Source organism: Haliaeetus albicilla, chromosome 13 (genome assembly GCF_947461875.1).
Source record: "Haliaeetus albicilla chromosome 13, bHalAlb1.1, whole genome shotgun sequence".
NCBI classification, from domain to species: domain Eukaryota; kingdom Metazoa; phylum Chordata; class Aves; order Accipitriformes; family Accipitridae; genus Haliaeetus; species Haliaeetus albicilla.
Window position 1 is genome coordinate 40,130,805 of NC_091495.1, and position 17,155 is coordinate 40,147,959.

A 17,155-nucleotide genomic window follows, 5' to 3' on the forward strand; every position below is an offset into this window, starting at 1 on the left:
TTAGTTCAATTATTTTCTTGGTCTATTCCTGAATTTCGGAGCTGTAACGTGTTAATTCTATCTTAAGTAGCCATTATCCACATAAAATACGCATTCTAAGCAGAATGTCTGTGTTTTATGGTCTTAAGTTTGTATGAATAATGTGCTTAAACATTTGGATATCCAAATCCTGCCATTAGGACATATCTGACTTTGACTTTCTTGCAGGTCCCCACAAAATAAAATTCATTCCAGCAATGGTAGGCCCAATCCTGGAGGTAACCCTGGTCCCAGAGCCTGAGCTACGGAAAGCTACCATTCCCATCTTCTTTGATATGATGCAGTGCGAGTTTAACTTCAGTGGGAACAGAAACTTCCATATGGTAAGGGAGCCTGGTGTCTTCAGTACAGATGTTCTGCCGTATGCATGGGGGAAGAAGGAGAAGAGAACATAAAAACAAAGCAAACAAAAAACCCCAAACAAAACAAGCATTGTGCCAGACGCTTTGGGAAGTTATTGTTAAGTGGTTTGTAGGAGTCAGGACTTTTCAGTTCTGTCCCTGACTGTGCCTTTGCGTGACTTTGATAATTAATGAATTCCTCTGTTTTCATACCTTCTGGATTTGCAGGTGCGTGAATACCCACATCTAAATTGTGAAACAATTTGGAGACCCTAAGAGAGTACTCTAAAAAGTGATGTCTGTTTACATTTATAATAACAATAAAAATTCCCCCAAGACAGATCTTTGGCTGTAAATGTAAGTTACTATAAAGAAAATTGCTGGACAGTCAAGTGTTAGGATTATGTAGTTGCTTACATACTGACTAATACCTCATTAACTTCAAATTTGACAACACATTTGTGAATACTAATGCCACCATTATGGAAAGGAGAATACTGATACAAAGGACAGACACAATTTGCTTGAGGCTACACAAGTAAAAGGACAGAGTAGGAAACAGGACCCAGATCCCTGAGTTCCAAACCTGTGCTGATTTCTCCAGAAGTTACCTTTTATAGCTACTGAGAAAGCACTAGAAAGTAAGGCAGGAAAAAGAGGAGCTTTGCTTTTGTCCTGAGGTTAAGTTTTCACTGCAGTTTCTAAGGACATATTCTTCCAGCTTTCCTCTGGGGATATCGGACATAAACATCTGAACTGGCAGGCAGGGGACACTGTAGTTATGCTGTAGACAGTCTTCTCCCTGGAGATGGGTAGGAGCCATCCATCCAAAAGGCAGCAACCTTGGCATTTCAGACTGTTGTCAAATGTGATGTGCATCTCCCTAAGCACCATCCTCACACCAGCTTAGACCCCAGCTTCAGTGTGCATATGGGATCTTTCTTCCCTTGGGGTCATCAGTCTTTGGTATGGTTGGCCCCAGGGTCTCAGGGGTTTTTGGAATCGGCAGAAGGAAGCAGGATGTGTGTGGCATGGATTTTCCATTCCAGTGGTATTTATATACTAGCTGCAGCTATAACTGAGACTATGTACTTGACCTGTGTGCATGTAACAGGGCATATCTTCATGGCTAGACAGATAATCACACAGGACTTGGTTCTTGCATCATGAGAAGTTGCTTTAATTAGTAGTCACAAGTGTTTGTGATGGCCAGAGAGTTGTGACTTGCCCTTAACTGATGGTAGTAGGTCAGTTTCTTTAGGGTGAGTGAATCACCGTTCTGTAAGCTGGCTGCTAGAATGCTTCTCCATCCTAGCAAAACTGAACTGCTAATGGATGGGGGAGAAGGGGAAGAATTACCCCAGAGCATGACTTACCAGTGACTGTAGGATGAGAGAGGGAGGACTTGTATTTCCTTGCTCCAATCTTGTCATTTTGGCTTCGTACCATTTGTATTCTGCTCCCAACAATGAAAGCGTCCTCTAGCTTGGCTTGTAAAACCAGTGTCTGATGGCAGGGCAGTTCAGAAATGCCGGCCACAAGCATTACTGATATTCAGACCACACTCTTGAGAATTGCTGTCTATTTGATTGTGGTTTTTTGCCTTTTCAGTTTGAAAATGAGTTGATAACCAAGCTGGACCAGGAAGTGGAGGGTGGCCGAGGGGATGAACAGTACAAGATTTTACTGGAGAAACTGTAAGTTTTATAAAGAACATAGAGGTTCTTTTTTACAGCTTAGTTGGCTATTTTTCTAATGCAAAGAAATGCTAATTCATTACTCCAGTGAACAGGGAGATAGTGCAGTCGACAGTGATCTTAATGCTATACAGGTATTCTGAGACTGATTGCCTTAAAATGGTGCTTTTATTGTGGAGCAGCAACTTACAGAACTACCCTATACTTGCAGATGAAACCCTAGAGGCAGGTGCCAAACTGGCAAGGGGGTTGTAAGTGGAAAAGCTTGGCAACAGCAAGCTGAGAGTTAAAGCAAAATCAGAGCGTTCTTTTAGCACTGAGAGTAGAACCCAGGTTTTTGATCAACAAGGCACGCTTTGACCTGCCTGCCTTTGGTATCTCAGGTCTGCGGGTGTGGTGTGCTGTTTGGCACTGTGAGAGTCTCTGTTGAGGAAATGTATTTGACTGTTAGCTGAGTGGCTGTTTGGATAATTTATGCTGAAGTTCTACTTACCACTGCTCAGAACCATAACTGAGTGTTCCCTTCTGTCTCTCTGGGTATATCTGCAGCCTCCTGGAGCACTGTCGGAAGCATAAATATCTGTCTGCTTCCGGAGAAGTGTTTGCTTTGCTGGTCAGCAGCCTGTTAGAGAACCTGTTGGACTACAGGACAATCATGCATGATGAAAGCAAGGAGAACCGCATGAGCTGCACTGTCAATGTGCTGGTATGGGGAAGGCTAGATATGGATATGGATGCTTCTTTACTGACCTGGCTTTTGTGGATTCTGAAGGATTTTTTTTTTTTTTTTCCCCCTAGGATTTTAAGTAATTCTTTATGCCATTTCTGGTTCATGATGGGCCCAAATCAGGCTACCAGCTATTGTTAACTATAAAATTTAGAAAGACTTACAGTGCACAGTCAAGTCACATGGCTGGTCCTTGTCTACATAGTAATCTGAAGCCCTGAAATACAGGCAGTAAAGATGGCTAGCTGATAGTTTGAGAAATGTGGGCTTAAGTCCCTGTTCTACTGCAGAGCCTGTATTACTTTGGACAAGTCACTTTCTCTCTTTGACTTACCCCTTTTCTAGAGGTGACAGTAGTCCCACCTTATGTTAAAGCAATGGTTGCAGGGACATATGCACCAAGGAGGCAAAATGACAGCAAAGATCTTTGAAATATCTAAACCTGATGCTTAAGTTACTTGTCTAGAGACGATTATGCAAATCCATGGCGCTTTACATAACGAAAGTTTTACTTTTTTCTATTCTTGGTAGAATTTTTATAAGGAGAAGAAACGAGAGGACATTTATATCAGGTAGTGTGTTTCCCTTCATAACTGTATAGAAGCCTTTATTTCTCTTGGTGTTCTGTACACTGATACAGGAGTCCTTCACATCAAGTAACAATTGCTTTTCGTTTATTTAGGTATCTATATAAACTCCGGGACCTGCACACAGACTGTGAGAACTTCACAGAGGCAGCATACACTCTCCTCCTCCATGCAGAGCTGCTCCAGGTATTACACTAAAGACAATGTTAGTTTCCACTGTTAGGTTATGGGTTTTAAATGAAGTTCAAACAGCTCAGAATAAACAATTCACTTTTTTTTTTTTTTAAAGTGACTTTGCATTACCTAGGTTCTAGTAGTCATTAAGGAGCTTCTCAATTTTGCAAATTGCACAGCAGCTAAATGGATGAAAACAAAAATGTTATTAGCATCATTTTGTTACATACTCTTGGTGAACAAGAGTGCTATAGTGAGCTGGGGGAAAACGTCCATGTTTGGGGTCATAGTACAGGTTTTTTTCCACTTCTGTGTGAACAGTATAACATGCATTAGCCTAAGCCATCTTAATTTGGATTTGTCAACCTCTTCATGCCTTCCACAGATGAATAAAGCATACACATTCAGTTAGTGTCTCTGCATAAGACCTTAAGCCAAAATCACACCAGTTTTGCAGACACAATTAAACTTTTATTAACATTTTAAAGTGATTTTGAAATATGACTAAAAAAATTACACAGGTTCAGATGGATTCTTAAACTGATTTAAAAATGAACTTCTAATGTAGAAAAAAAATTGCATGGAACTGAAGCATTCTGGCTGCTTATGTGTGTAGTGGGAGAGCATAATCGATGTTTCTCTGAGCAGCTGGCTGGAGTGGTTTAAGAAGTTATTGCTTACTGGCTACTTGTTATTCTAACCGTGCTGCTGAGATGCAGTGTTTTTGTGTGCATTCCTAGTTTACATTAGTCAGCCAACTCAGCTTATATCACTGCAAAACTTCCTTGCTCTCCTTTTTTATTGATGATGGATTTGTCTTGAATGCATCCCTGCAGAAGGTGAGTCTATCCACTGTAAGGGTTTGTTAATCTGAAAATGTTCCAGTTCTTTCAAGTTTGCCTTTTTTTTTTTTTTCCTCTGTATTAGTGGTCCGAGAAGCCATGTGTCCCTCACCTCCTGCAGAGGGACAGCTACTATGTCTACTCGCAACAGGAACTCAAGGAAAAACTCTACCAAGAAATTATCTCCTTCTTTGACAGGGGCAAAGTGAGTGTCTGCAAGTGTTCTTACAGTTCACTGGTAAATACTTGGCTTAGTGAATGTAGCTGGCTGAAGTTGGTTTCAAGCGTAAAAGCAGCTGTGATTCCATAACGGGCCTTTGATGCTTAGGCCTGGCTTTTAAATAGGGACCACAGTACTGGCATGAGCAGGGCATGTATTTGTCCTGGTGATATTTGAATCCTTGTATTCCCTTGTTAGTTGAAGAGCATCTGAAAAAATAACCCTGTTCAAGATACTGGGTAGATGAGAAAACTATAGGTGGTTTCCTTTCGTCTTCTGGGTAATGGCTTTTGTCAGGTTTTTTGCATTGCAGGAAGTATGGCTTGTTTGGCTGATACTGAAATTGCATTAGTTGTACTTTGGATAGATGGTTCTACCAGGGCTAAATGAGACAAACCCAAGGAAGCCTGATGCAGGGGATGAAGTATTACTGTAGGAGGAGACCACCTGGGCTTCTCTTGTTTGCTGTTTAGGCATGTCCTTCTGCCTCTTTGTGCCTCAGTTTTCCCTATCAGGAGTAACAGCAGAAACCTTGCTTTGTAAATCACTTTCAGATCTACAAATCAAAAGAGCTGTGCGACTGTGATAATTATTGCAAAAAATGTACAGCATGGAGTCTAAGGGAAAGTTGGCAGTGCATTAAAGTACTGCCTGATTTAAAATCAGCTGAATTTTTTGTTTGCCTATCTGTGGTAATGAATGCTTTTAACTGAGTCTTTCATTTTGCTTGTGCTCTTCTTCCCCCACCTGCCTCCCTTCACCCTCCATGGAGATGTGGGAGAAGGCCATTCAACTAAGTAAAGAGTTGGCTGACATGTATGAGAACAAGGTTTTTGATTATGAGGGACTTGGTAATCTCCTGGTAAGATTTTTTTTTCTCCATTTTCAGCAGGCTGCTGACTGCTTAAATTAATATTGTTGAGTGGGATAAGCCCAAAATACATTTATGTTAAAGACAAACAAACCAACATAACCGCCATGGTTTTGTAAAGCTTAATATTAGAAGAATGTTTTCATAATTTTTTTTTAAAGTGTGTGGTTTTGACCTTGTAATTAGCATGACAATATAATGTGCAGATGTTTAGCATTCTTGGTGTTAATCAAATAAGGTAACATTTGCATGGCCTATTCTCAGGCTCCATAAATCTCATCACCTTGTTATTTCTGTGGTAATACTACCATGTATGAACACAGAACTATACACTCATCTTGGTTCTGAATTACATTTTTTAGTGGTTAAAGATGTAACCAGATGGTCTTTATGTTCTTTCATATGAGAATCATCTGCCCAGTTTTATTTCTGCCAGTTCTCTGACATTTGTCACCATTTGTGTCTGCTCAGTTTCAGAACATATTTATTTTTAATTTGTGTTGCAGTAGTTAAGGATTTCAAGTATCCTCCTGGAATCCTAAAAAAGATGGCATTATTCTCGTGTCTGCAAACCAGGAAATGAAGTTGATTCTGGTCCAGACAAACCAAATATTTAACCGAGTAAATGGATAAGTATGAGTTACTGTATCAAAAAAACAATTGTAAAAAGTGTTCTGTACAGGAGAAATAATAGATCAGGAATGGTCACTGGGAGTGTGAGCTACAGTCTGGCAATGTCCTTGAATACTCCAAAGTGAAAATGCTGGTGACTTTTTCTTTTTCAGAAAAAACGAGCTACTTTTTATGAGAATATTATGAAGGCAATGAGACCTCAACCAGAGTACTTTGCTGTTGGATACTATGGTCAGGGTTTCCCCTCTTTCCTCCGGGTAAGAATTCTGCAGCACTCAAGTTCTGGAGTGGTGGGTACCCTAAAAGTCACAACTTTTGCAGAGCTTCCAAGAAAATTCAGATGCCATACTCCTTTACCTTTAAATGACACTGAGAGATCTAAATTGCTTAAGTATTTCAAAGCATTTTGGCATATAAAAAGAGACAAGTAAGAGACCAGGTTTTTTGTATTACCAGCTTTAATAAAGTTGGTGTGTTGCAAGATGATTGGTATGTTCTTATATGGACTGAAGCAGAATCTACCTTTTGTATTTGTGCCCTATACACTTCCTCAGAAATATGATTGTTGTCGTTAGAAAATGTTTAGCTTGTAAAGAATTTATCCCATTGCTTTTCAGCCTGAATCAACCTAATTTTCAGGACATGGATCATTTCAATGCTCAAGCACATTAGTGAGAGTCTGTCCCATGCAGAAGAATTAATATGCAAAGATGCTTCATGTTTGAGATTGCTGCTAAGCATTACTGGATCTGTACTAGCTATAATACAAGAATCTAGCCAAAGTGAGTGAGATGAGCAGGGTACATCATACTAGAAAATATTCCTGACTATTATTTAAAATTAAGGAACATTTACATTTTCAGACTGGTGTTGTTGGAAGTTGCTGGCCTTAAATGGAAGTCAAGCTTAATGAAAAAGAAAAATGTTAACTTAGAACTGTGTAACTGGATGGCATAGAAGGCTTTCCCCTCCAGGTCATGTTTTTGAATCCGTCCTTTCCAGAAACCACCACCGCTTGGTGGCCAGTTTGGAAAAATAATTGCCCATGGTCTACTGTTAAGTGTGTAGTGCAAAACTGCCATAGCTGGCCATTTTGTTAGTGGTAGCTGAAGAGAGTCGGGAGTGGAACGGAGGTAAAACTCATGTCTTTGTGCATAGAGAGATCCCTCAGTTAACTCATACCATAAGTGGTCTGGCAAGGAGCATGCAGTTCCCTGCGTTAAAGAACTTTTTGGCACACATGTTCTCTTACTTAAAATCAGTCCCCTGACTGAGATTTCATGAGTTGAATGTGTGAGTTTTTAGAGTGCTAGAAAGTATGAACATGTTAAATAACACTTGTATGTGGAACAGTGAATTTCCTAGACAAATGTGAGGTTGCCATTGCAGGGCCTTGCTCCTGAGAGTTGCTGTGTTCTCACTCCAGCCTGTGTTTCCTCTTTCATGTGTTCTGACTGTCTGTTAAGCTAGGGGACAACCCTTCATATAAACTAGATCTCTGAGACTACTCTGTGTATGTTTGGAAAGCTCTTTCTCATTGCTTTGTTTAGTGTTAATTCTCTTTTTCTTCTGCTTCCCACAGAATAAAATTTTTATCTACCGTGGCAAAGAGTATGAACGAAGGGAGGACTTCAATCTGAAGCTATTGACCCAGTTTCCTAGTGCTGAGAAGATGACCAGCACCGCCCCTCCAGGAGAAGAGATCAAGTCTTCTTCTAAACAGTGTATCTTTTGGTTCTGATAAGTTTTGGCACATTCAAGATCTGCCTCTTTCCTAGAGTAGCAGAATTGGTAAACAACAATAACAATAAGCAAGGAGCTTACTGCTCCAGGGGGACTTTGAAGGCAGGCACTGGGCATGAAAATAAGACTATGCAGAATTGCAATAGTGAACTTAAACATACTGAAAAAGAGAGACAGTTTGATATTGTCGGAGTTAAATGAGTTGCTGTTGGGATGAAACCTTAACAGATTGCAGGTCAGGATTTCTTGTACCTTCTTCTTAAGCAGGTGGTGCTGACTGCTGTAGTATAGGTGTGATCCAGTTTGGTATTTCTAGGTGAAAGAGGTAAAATACAGGTAGTGAAAGTTAGGATATAAAGAAAGTGGAAGTATGCTGTCTTCTTGCTTGCAGTTACTAGCTTTCATGAAGGAGCTGGGTTTTGGTTTTTTTCTTTTCCCTGGAAGTCACTCTGTAAGAAGTGTGAAGTGATTAGGTTGATGAAAGTTGTTGGGGGAACAGCCCTCTTTTTTTTTTTTTTATTTTTTTTTTATTTTGTCTTTATGCTGGTGGAACTCCAAACTGTGTGCTACAGCACACCACTAGGCTTAAGATCCTCTTTCTCTTAATTGTGAGCATGACTAAGTGCAATCTAGTGAAGATGCTTCAGATTCTTGTTTGTGATTTCCAGTCAATAGCAGGTGTGCTCCTGGAAGATGTACATCAGTAAAAACCAAGTTACTGGGCTTCTAGCCTGTGTTATACAGGCCAGTGTTCTGCAGGTCAGACTAGAGAATCTGATGGTCCATTTTGGCCTTAAAAGTCTGTGTACAAAGGCACAACTCAAGCAGTGATACCAGATGCTTCCCTTGCAATAAGCCTGCCAAGCACTAAATCCACATAGGAAATTAAAATTCGTTCAAGACCAAGCTTGGTATCAAAAAATGCCTCTTCTATTGCTGCTTTGTTTCAGCTACTTCCTTTGCATCTGTTTGTGTTTGTTGTAATGTTTTTGGCTCAAGATGAACCTGAACTGCAAAACTTGGATACAGATCTGAACTCTTGCAAAAGTTTGGGGGTGTTTGGTTCCGGGTCTTTGGCATAGCCCCATTATAAAGGGGAGCAGCTGCATAGCTTGGATTTGGTACAGGTTCTTCTCGGACTCTTACAAACACCTTCTGAAAAGATGAGGAGTTTGAGTGCCCAAATCACTGTTGTGTTAGGCAGGGGTTGATGGTTCTGTAGTTTGTTTTAATTTCATGCTTTTTTAACCTCCTTTGTCTCAGGCTCTTTTTGACTTTTGCTTAGAATCTGTTTCCTCACTCTTTTATGATAAAATGTCTTGTTCTTCCTGTGGTTGTTTCATAATAGTGTACAGGAGATATCAAGCGAGCTGTACGCAGTCTTGGGGAATGCCTACACACTTAAGCAGGCTAGTCTTCCACCAGTTCTGAACTAGAAGCTGTATAGCACGCTTAGCATGGTATGGAGCCTGAGCTAATAAGCTCTCCTGAGAGAAAGAATATATTAGCTTGGGCTCAGCGCTTGATCTAATGTGGCTGTGCAGATTTGGGTTCAGATTTGGCTGGTATCCAGCTGGCTCTTCAATGCAGACAGAATGACCTTGCCTCTGCTTTCAAAATACTGTTTAGAACTACCCTCAGTGAAATAAAGGATGCATGGGGCTACCCTACCCAGCAGTAAAAGACGGCCACTTCAGAGTGCAATTGGCAGGTGATTGACAGAAATAATCTCTTAATGTGGGTCAGATTGTTTATGCTTTACTTTTCCATACAGGTTTTTAGTTCCGTAAAGCCTTCATTACAGTCCTTAAAACAGAACTCTGGAGGAACAACATCATAAGCTGTTGTGCTTGGGGATACTATTACTAACTTCTTTTTTTTAATTTCTATCATGGTTCACAGGTGCAAAAAGCTGACGATGAAGTAGATATTAACTGATTAAAAACAGCCTACTTTATTCAGTTAGCTTTATTGATCTAAAAAGTGCGAGGGAGGGGCAGCTTCACTACACTGGAGAAATCTGACAAATAACTGTGGGGTGGTACGGGAGAGAGAAGAGACAGGTGCATCCATTACAGAACATAGTACAGAATCTTGTTTTCCTGTTCTCAGAGTAGAAATCGGTAGCACCCAGGCTTCGCAAGCATTTCACCAGGGAATTTCAATAGTTGGAAGTACTTGTACAGCCCTTATCTTTTGGGGCTTTTAGTTCATGAGTAGCATACAAACTACAAGAAGCAATATAATGCCTGTGATTGTTGATGAACTAGTAAGTATTTTTTTTCTTCAAACTTGACAAGAGCACAGGGAATTGTTGAGAAGTCTGACATTTGATGAAAACAGGAAGGGTATTTCTCTCCCTCTCGTGTTTTCCCAAAAGAATTCATAGTTTTTCATCCTTAACTATAGCTGCTCAGATGTGCAGTGCTTTATTGTGAAGCCTGTGATGAACCTGCCACCTAATTATAAAGATAAACCTGTTCCTGAACAGATCTTAAAGTAATTTCTTTTCCCTCAACTTTTCCTCTGTATTTTTCTCAACTAGCCTAGGCACAAGGTGGAGTGCCTTTGTGTCTTGTGTAAAATTGCTTCACAGTCCAGTTTAAACTTGGTTGTTTTTGAGAGGAAACAGAAGAACATTTATGTAAGGAGGGTGGGAGGTGAGAAAACTCACCATTTACTCTGCTTCTTTCTAGCTACTACAGAGCAAATGAGGTACAGCAGTTCACACACTCCCGACCGGTCAGGAAAGGAGAAAAAGATCCAGACAATGAGTTTGCCGTGAGTACTTTGCTTTTGATGCCAGTCGGCTTGGGTGTCTGTGCTATGAGAAAATGGTTCTATGCAATTATTTATTTTGTTGGTGGCATTTTGAACAACACTGTTGCTATTTTTTTTTACGTCCACTGTGGCAATGGAGTTTTGCTATTAAAATGTAGGAGAAACAAAGGGCTGCACTTTGCATTGCAATCTTTACATAAAGCCAGTGTGATAATGTCAAGGGGCTCTATAGCTGAAGTTGAAACGTTCAAAATCCTTGATGTAGAATCCATAAATATTGTGCAGTCTAACCACAGCTTCCTACAGAGTACAGCTGTGTGTCTGCTAGATTGCGAATGATGTAGCTGTCCTTAAGGAGGCCAGCCTCTAACTATGAAGGATCAGTTCAACTTCAGGCCAACTTTTAAGATTTGCAGTGGAGAGTGAGCCTTGGGTGTACTACTATAGCATGTTTCCTTGCTGCCTATGACGCATACTGTTGCTTATGTGTAGTGGTTAGGCACGTTGCATATAACTCTGGCTAAATATGCCATAATCGCAGTCCTGCTAATAGTGGTCCACATGGAGGATAACAGCCTACTGCTGCTAATGTTGATGCCATTTAAATAGTAGAGGTGGTATTTCTTGCCAAAAACACCGGGTTCCATCTCAGTTAGTGAAGGTGAAATCATTGTGTAGGTTCTGCCAGCTAGTCCTGGAAGCCTGGTTCTGTGCTCTACCGCAGAAGAGAATTGAATTGCAAGACCAATATTTTCCTTACATCTTGGATTTTTTTCCTTCTTTATCTAGAATATGTGGATAGAAAGGACAACTTACACGACAGCATATTCATTTCCAGGCATCCTCAAGTGGTTTGAAGTCAAACAGATTACAACAGTGAGTTCTGCATATGGGCTGGGTCTCATACCCTCCAATCTTTCATGAAGTAGAGAGTCTTGCAACAGTTAGGACTACTAGTTCTTCCACTGTTGGATGTGGCACATCAGTAACTTCTGCTTCAGATAAAAGCAAATTGTGTATCTTCTTCAGTGTGCTTGTCTTTTTATGCCATTCTGCAGACAGCTCTACCCAAGGCAGCAAAGGTCTACGTTGACTGTATAATGCTTGGGAGAGCGGTTCCTTCTGTAACATATTCCGCAGTCAGCAGCCAAGTCCTAAACTGTTGTTCTTTCAGGTTAAAGTGTAAGATCATTCTTGCATTCATATCTGAATGGCAAGCTGGTTAGCACAGGGGTCCAAAATCCTCTGCTGGAGACTATTGGGCTGCCATTCATATATGAGGAGTTACTTCATATTCAGTGGAGGCAAATGAAGGTTTATTCTGTTTCTTCTTTCCATCAGGAAGAGATCAGCCCCTTGGAGAACGCCATAGAAACGATGGAGCTAACCAATGAGAAAATCAGCAACATTGTCCAACAGCATGTCTGGGACCGGAGTCTTCCTGTACATCCTCTCTCTATGCTCCTGAATGGGATTGTGGACCCAGCGGTCATGGGGGGATATACCAACTATGAAAAGGTCTTTTTCACATTTATCTGTAGCTCAGTCTGTTGACCTCTGCAATGTTCAAGACCTGGGTTGAATCATGGGAGATTCAAGTTCAGTTTTCAGCTATTACTCAGACATAGTGTGTTCTGTAGATGTATCTGTGTGTTGGGAGCTCAAAGAGGAGGAGAAAAGAACAAAGATAAGAGATTTCCACTAGACTGCAAGGTGGAAACCCCCCCATCTTTAGCGTTTAGTTTTAGTTTAGTGCATTGTAGCAGAGATGAATGATCCAGCTCTTTTGGGCCTCATTTACAGTGGTGATAATAACATGATCCTACCTCGTGGGGGCATTGAGGTGCTTGGTCAGCCCAATGAACTGTGCAAGTAGCAAAGAAAAGCAAAAGAACTAGCGTTTCTCCATTGTATTAACATAGAATGGTAAGGCAAATGAGGATTTCTCTTTCCAGCAGATAATCTGTCTTTGGAGTCTTGCAGCAAAGAGCATGTATTTCAGGGAAAAAGCAGTATTTCCTATCCGGGTTTATTCAGTTGACTTCAGTTGAACAGTGTATGTTCTTCTTTTTTTGTGATGTTTAACTTAAGCTGTTTATTCCCAGTATCTAATGATGGTATTCCCAGCACAAAATAATATTGCTTATTTCCATAAATTGAATGGATGGTGTTAAAACACATTTAATTCTTCTCAGATGTGTTCCAGTCACATGAAATGAAGTGCAAAAGTTAAATGGGAGAGGGTCTGATTTATCGGGGGTCTAACTCTGCAACTCCTCTGGAATCAGCATACTTTGCCAGGGCTGAATTTGGCCCTAAATCGTCCCATTTTATGAATTAAGGTTGACATAAAGTTTAGAATTACGAAAGTGGGAAAGCAGTTAAAACTAGGAAACACAAAAGTATCTGTAACCACATCTGGAAATACTCATTTCTGGTTCATATTTTCCTATTTCAACTGAAGATCAGTACAGAACATTTGGCTTTTGTGGGCGGCTAAAATCTTGAGTTTTAATTGTTTCATTGTAGCCAAAAGCCAAAGTCTGCATTTTTAACATGCGCTTTCTTCTTGCAATAATTAAACACTTTCAAGAAAAATCCGCTGGGACCTACCCGGCAGTCTTTTCACAGGCTAACCTCCTCTTGACATCAGCCTTTTTCAGAATCATACCACTAGGCCTATAAACACTTGTACATACAGTCCAGTTAATGCAACGCAGAACTCAGAAATATATGCAGAGGCTGAAATAGTTCAGAGACGCATTTTAAAACCAAATGAAAAGTTACTAGGGATTTTATCTAGGAAAAAGAAAAATTAAATTCTTCTCCCCAGGAATTGTGATACATTTCAATGCAATACACTGTAGCACATAATGTGAATTGGCACATTTTTAACGCTTCAGTCCAGGAAAGTGTACTTGTGTTTGTTCAACTTTAAACCGATACCAGATTCTGTTGATTAAAGGTAAACACATAAGAAGTGTAGACTAAAGGTGCTTTGTTGAATCAAACTGTGAGTCAAAAATCTCAACACAGTCTTTATTTCTACTGAATCTTTGTAACAAGCCCCATGTGAAAATGTTGTACTTAAGGGCTTAAATCATAGAGCTTAAGGAAATTGCAGGCAGGAGATGCCCTGTTCACCTTTCTGCAGTTGAGGTTGTCTGCATGTCATTGTGTACTGTAGGTCCCTGAATGCTAAAAATTAAAGAGACTTTTTGAAATGAGAACTCAAGAGATGAGATCTGCTACTCATATTTGAGCGATAAGTAATGTAACCTTGGTTATTCAAATCAGTACTGCTTTATGAGAAGGGTATTGGAATTGAAGAAAACCCTTCAGATTAAGCAACTTTTTTTTACCTGTTTCACTGAAAAAAACAGTTTGGTTTGGTTTTTTTTTTAACAAAAAAAGTATCTTTTTGTTCCCAGTTCTCAATAAATAACCATGGTTCTTTGTCCCTCAGCTTTATGTCAGGGAGATAGCAAAATTTGTTTTAAATGTGAGGAATAACGGCAATGAATTGCTTTTAAAGCACAGGGATCTTTCATTCAGAGTTAACTGTGAAAGCAACGTAATGTCTCTATCATCTTCTCTCTTTGCTTTCAGGCCTTTTTCACAGAGAAGTATCTTCAAGAACATCCTGAAGATCAAGATAAAATTGAACTGCTTAAGCAACTAATTGCTCTACAGGTATTGTATTGGGAAAGAAGTGGAAGCACTATGTGTGAGTGCAGATGTTTTTCCAGCATCATTGTTTTGGAGGATGATGCAGATAAATGCTATAAGAACAATCTGGACATGTGTACAGTTGGTTTTATATTTTAAGGAAACTGCTGTACTCTAAAATTGTGGCCTAAAATGTTCCATGTACCTGTGTTGCTCTGAAATGTTATTCTGAAATATTTGCCAACGTGGCATAGATTTTTTCCCTCATGAGTGTAACAAAATATCCGTTACCTTTTCATGAAATCATCAGATCTAATGTTTTGTCAGTCTCATCATTGAAAGTTGTCTATTTTGACCTGCATAGCAATGAAACATTTCCCTGTTTTCTTGTAGTGCAAATTGCATCCCTGCAGACCAGTTTTTACATATTTCCACACAACAGAGCCCAGTTAAAGCTACCTCACAATCATACAGCTTTGGGGGCTAAGAAGTGATACTCCAATATTTAACATGCTTTTTTCCAAACACGGTGTTTTCCAAAGCAGGATATGGAACCTGAGTGGGGAAGAGGGAACCATAGCTATAGATGGGGAAAGTGTTCATGTTTCTTCAACACATGGAACTCAAACAAACAGTCAAGTTACTGCAGTGTCACAAGTTATGAGTCAGTAGCTGAGCTTCCTTACTGTACGATTGCTTTTTTTTGCCTCTGCAAAGTCAAAACACGTTGATTTAAGTCCTTTGAGTGTATCTGAGATGTGTAACATACATAGAAAATTCCTTCCTGGAACAGGACAGGTGATTTGTCCTTTTGTAGCTTAATTTTGTTCCTCCTTTCAGATGCCATTGTTGGCAGAAGGGATTAGAATCCATGGTGAGAAGCTGACAGAACAGCTGAAGCCTCTGCATGACAGACTGACAGCCTGTTTCAAAGAGCTGAAGAAGAAGGTGGAGAAGCGGTATGGTGTGATAACTTTGGTAAGCGTACCTGGTTGTTTAGTGTTTTGCCTTAAACAAACTCTTCCCTTTCCCACTTGTGAGTGAGTTAGTGTTACATGATTTATCGCAAGCATGTTTGTCTGCAGCCTCCCTCCCTCACTGAAAGGAAACAGAGCAGGTCAGGCTCTGTCGTGTTGCCCTATATCATGTCTTCCACGCTGAGACGGCTCTCTGTCACATCTGTGGCGTCTTCTGTGGTCTCTACATCTTCCACATCATCTGATAGCACTTCTTCCAGACCAGGTTCAGACGGGTTAGTAATCAGCCTTTACATGTGATTTGCAAGAGTTGGGATATGCCTTTGCAGGAATTACTTACTCTTAAAAGACGATCTATTCCATACACAACAGTAGTACCTACACATTTAAAACTTTAAATGGAAGCCAATATTGTTATTCCATGTTACAGATAGGGAATTTGAAGCACAGCTAGGGATAGTTCTGGGAATTGAACCTACACGACTGTCTGTTTCTGGAGTTGCAGTCACCTAAATGATACTGAAGAGGGATGGAGGCAGTATATTTCAGATGCACACTATTTCTGTTTCCCAGGAATGCTGGAAAACAGAGGTGTAAGATACTACAAGGTAATTTAGTCTGTGGTCTGCAAAGAGGTGCATAGTCATATAGTAGTTGTTCTGCTTACCTGTTTGCAGCTGCATTCATGGCATTAAAAGGAGCTGCCACACATGGAAACATTTCCGGATGTTACTTCTCTGTACATCTAGTTTGCATCTGTGATAAACAGGGAGTCTAGCTGACTTGCTTAAGGTCACACAGCAGACGTGGTGGCAGGGTTCAGCATAAAATGCAGGTCTGGCTCCCTCTGCAAGTAGATCACACTTTACCTTCTACCTAAGACATAATCCTCAAAATTGCTAGGGTAACTTAGAAGCACAAATCTCACTGAAAAATTCCATGGTCATAACTCAGTTTTTCACAATAATCTCTTATGCAAACTAAGAGGTCACAGCTTTTTAACAGACAGTGCTTTAAATGTCTGATGGAGTAATGTTGCATGTTTTTTCACTCTTTTGATGTGGGCCACAGATCTATTCTGGAGCCTCTCTTGGAAAGAAGAGTATCAGCAGCTTCCAGAGCTGAGGAACTGCCCGTGAAAGATGATGGTGATAACCGGATTAGCAAACTCAAGCGGAAGGACTGGAGTATTAGCAAGTCTCAGGTTATTGTAGAGAAGGAGACAGAAACGGAACTGACTTCCAAAATGGTAAAAAAAAAAAAAAAAAAGCAATAACAAAATCCACAGCAGGAGGTTTTAGTGCTTCCGTTGCTTTCAGCCATGCTTGTCATTGGGAACTTCATTAAATAGTGGGAGAGGTTCAAATACCAAAAGCCTTGGTCATCTGAGTACTTCTTGCTTTTTTATTTGGAAAACTTGAGTCACAGACCAAACTGCAGTTTGGCTTAAAGTACAAACTGGAAGCATGAGGCACTGGTGTTTCATCTAGGTGCTCAGTGCCCTCATTTCTTGTAGGAGTGGAGGACTGCGTGATGCACTCAGCATCATGCAGAATTGTTCTGTTTTTGTTGGAGCAAGCAGATGCTGCTAGCCCACTCAAAAATCCAGCTGGCAAGCCAGATGTTCAGCTGCTATCAGTCAGCATCACTGCACAAATCAAATGTACTGCAAGGTGAAGATCAGTTTGATAGACTGGGGAGTTGAAAAGAGTTAGGTCACCAGCTTGGGACTTTGAAAAAATGATTCTTCCAGTGTGTATCCTGCTCCAGACCTCCTGCGTGAGGGCAGGAGTGTTTACTCCTTGAGCAAGTCATTTGCAAAAGAGGAATAAATCTATACCCCAACAGGAGTGT

General features: G+C 40.3%; 1 protein-coding gene across 5 annotated transcripts in view; it reads left to right on the forward strand.

The window, feature by feature from the left end:
• Window positions 1–17,155, forward strand: part of DOCK5 (dedicator of cytokinesis 5) — a 113,456-nt gene that overhangs the window by 84,264 nt on the left and 12,037 nt on the right. For 4 of the 5 annotated variants that reach the window (XR_011327594.1, XR_011327595.1, XM_069801059.1 and 1 more), the window contains exons 33-49: window positions 208–362; window positions 1,992–2,077; window positions 2,627–2,783; window positions 3,336–3,376; window positions 3,487–3,577; window positions 4,493–4,612; window positions 5,400–5,489; window positions 6,284–6,388; window positions 7,714–7,855; window positions 10,292–10,373; window positions 10,571–10,655; window positions 11,445–11,531; window positions 11,997–12,173; window positions 14,265–14,348; window positions 15,165–15,302; window positions 15,410–15,576; window positions 16,373–16,550. Coding sequence is in view for 3 of the 5 variants with exons in the window: in XM_069801059.1 (XP_069657160.1) it covers window positions 208–362; window positions 1,992–2,077; window positions 2,627–2,783; window positions 3,336–3,376; window positions 3,487–3,577; window positions 4,493–4,612; window positions 5,400–5,489; window positions 6,284–6,388; window positions 7,714–7,855; window positions 10,292–10,373; window positions 10,571–10,655; window positions 11,445–11,531; window positions 11,997–12,173; window positions 14,265–14,348; window positions 15,165–15,302; window positions 15,410–15,576; window positions 16,373–16,550 (1,985 nt within the window). In the remaining 2 variants the exon portion in view is untranslated. The remainder of the gene's footprint in view (window positions 1–207; window positions 363–1,991; window positions 2,078–2,626; window positions 2,784–3,335; window positions 3,377–3,486; window positions 3,578–4,492; window positions 4,613–5,399; window positions 5,490–6,283; window positions 6,389–7,713; window positions 7,856–10,291; window positions 10,374–10,570; window positions 10,656–11,444; window positions 11,532–11,996; window positions 12,174–14,264; window positions 14,349–15,164; window positions 15,303–15,409; window positions 15,577–16,372; window positions 16,551–17,155) is intronic. The other variant, XM_069801060.1, reaches the window with a different exon arrangement.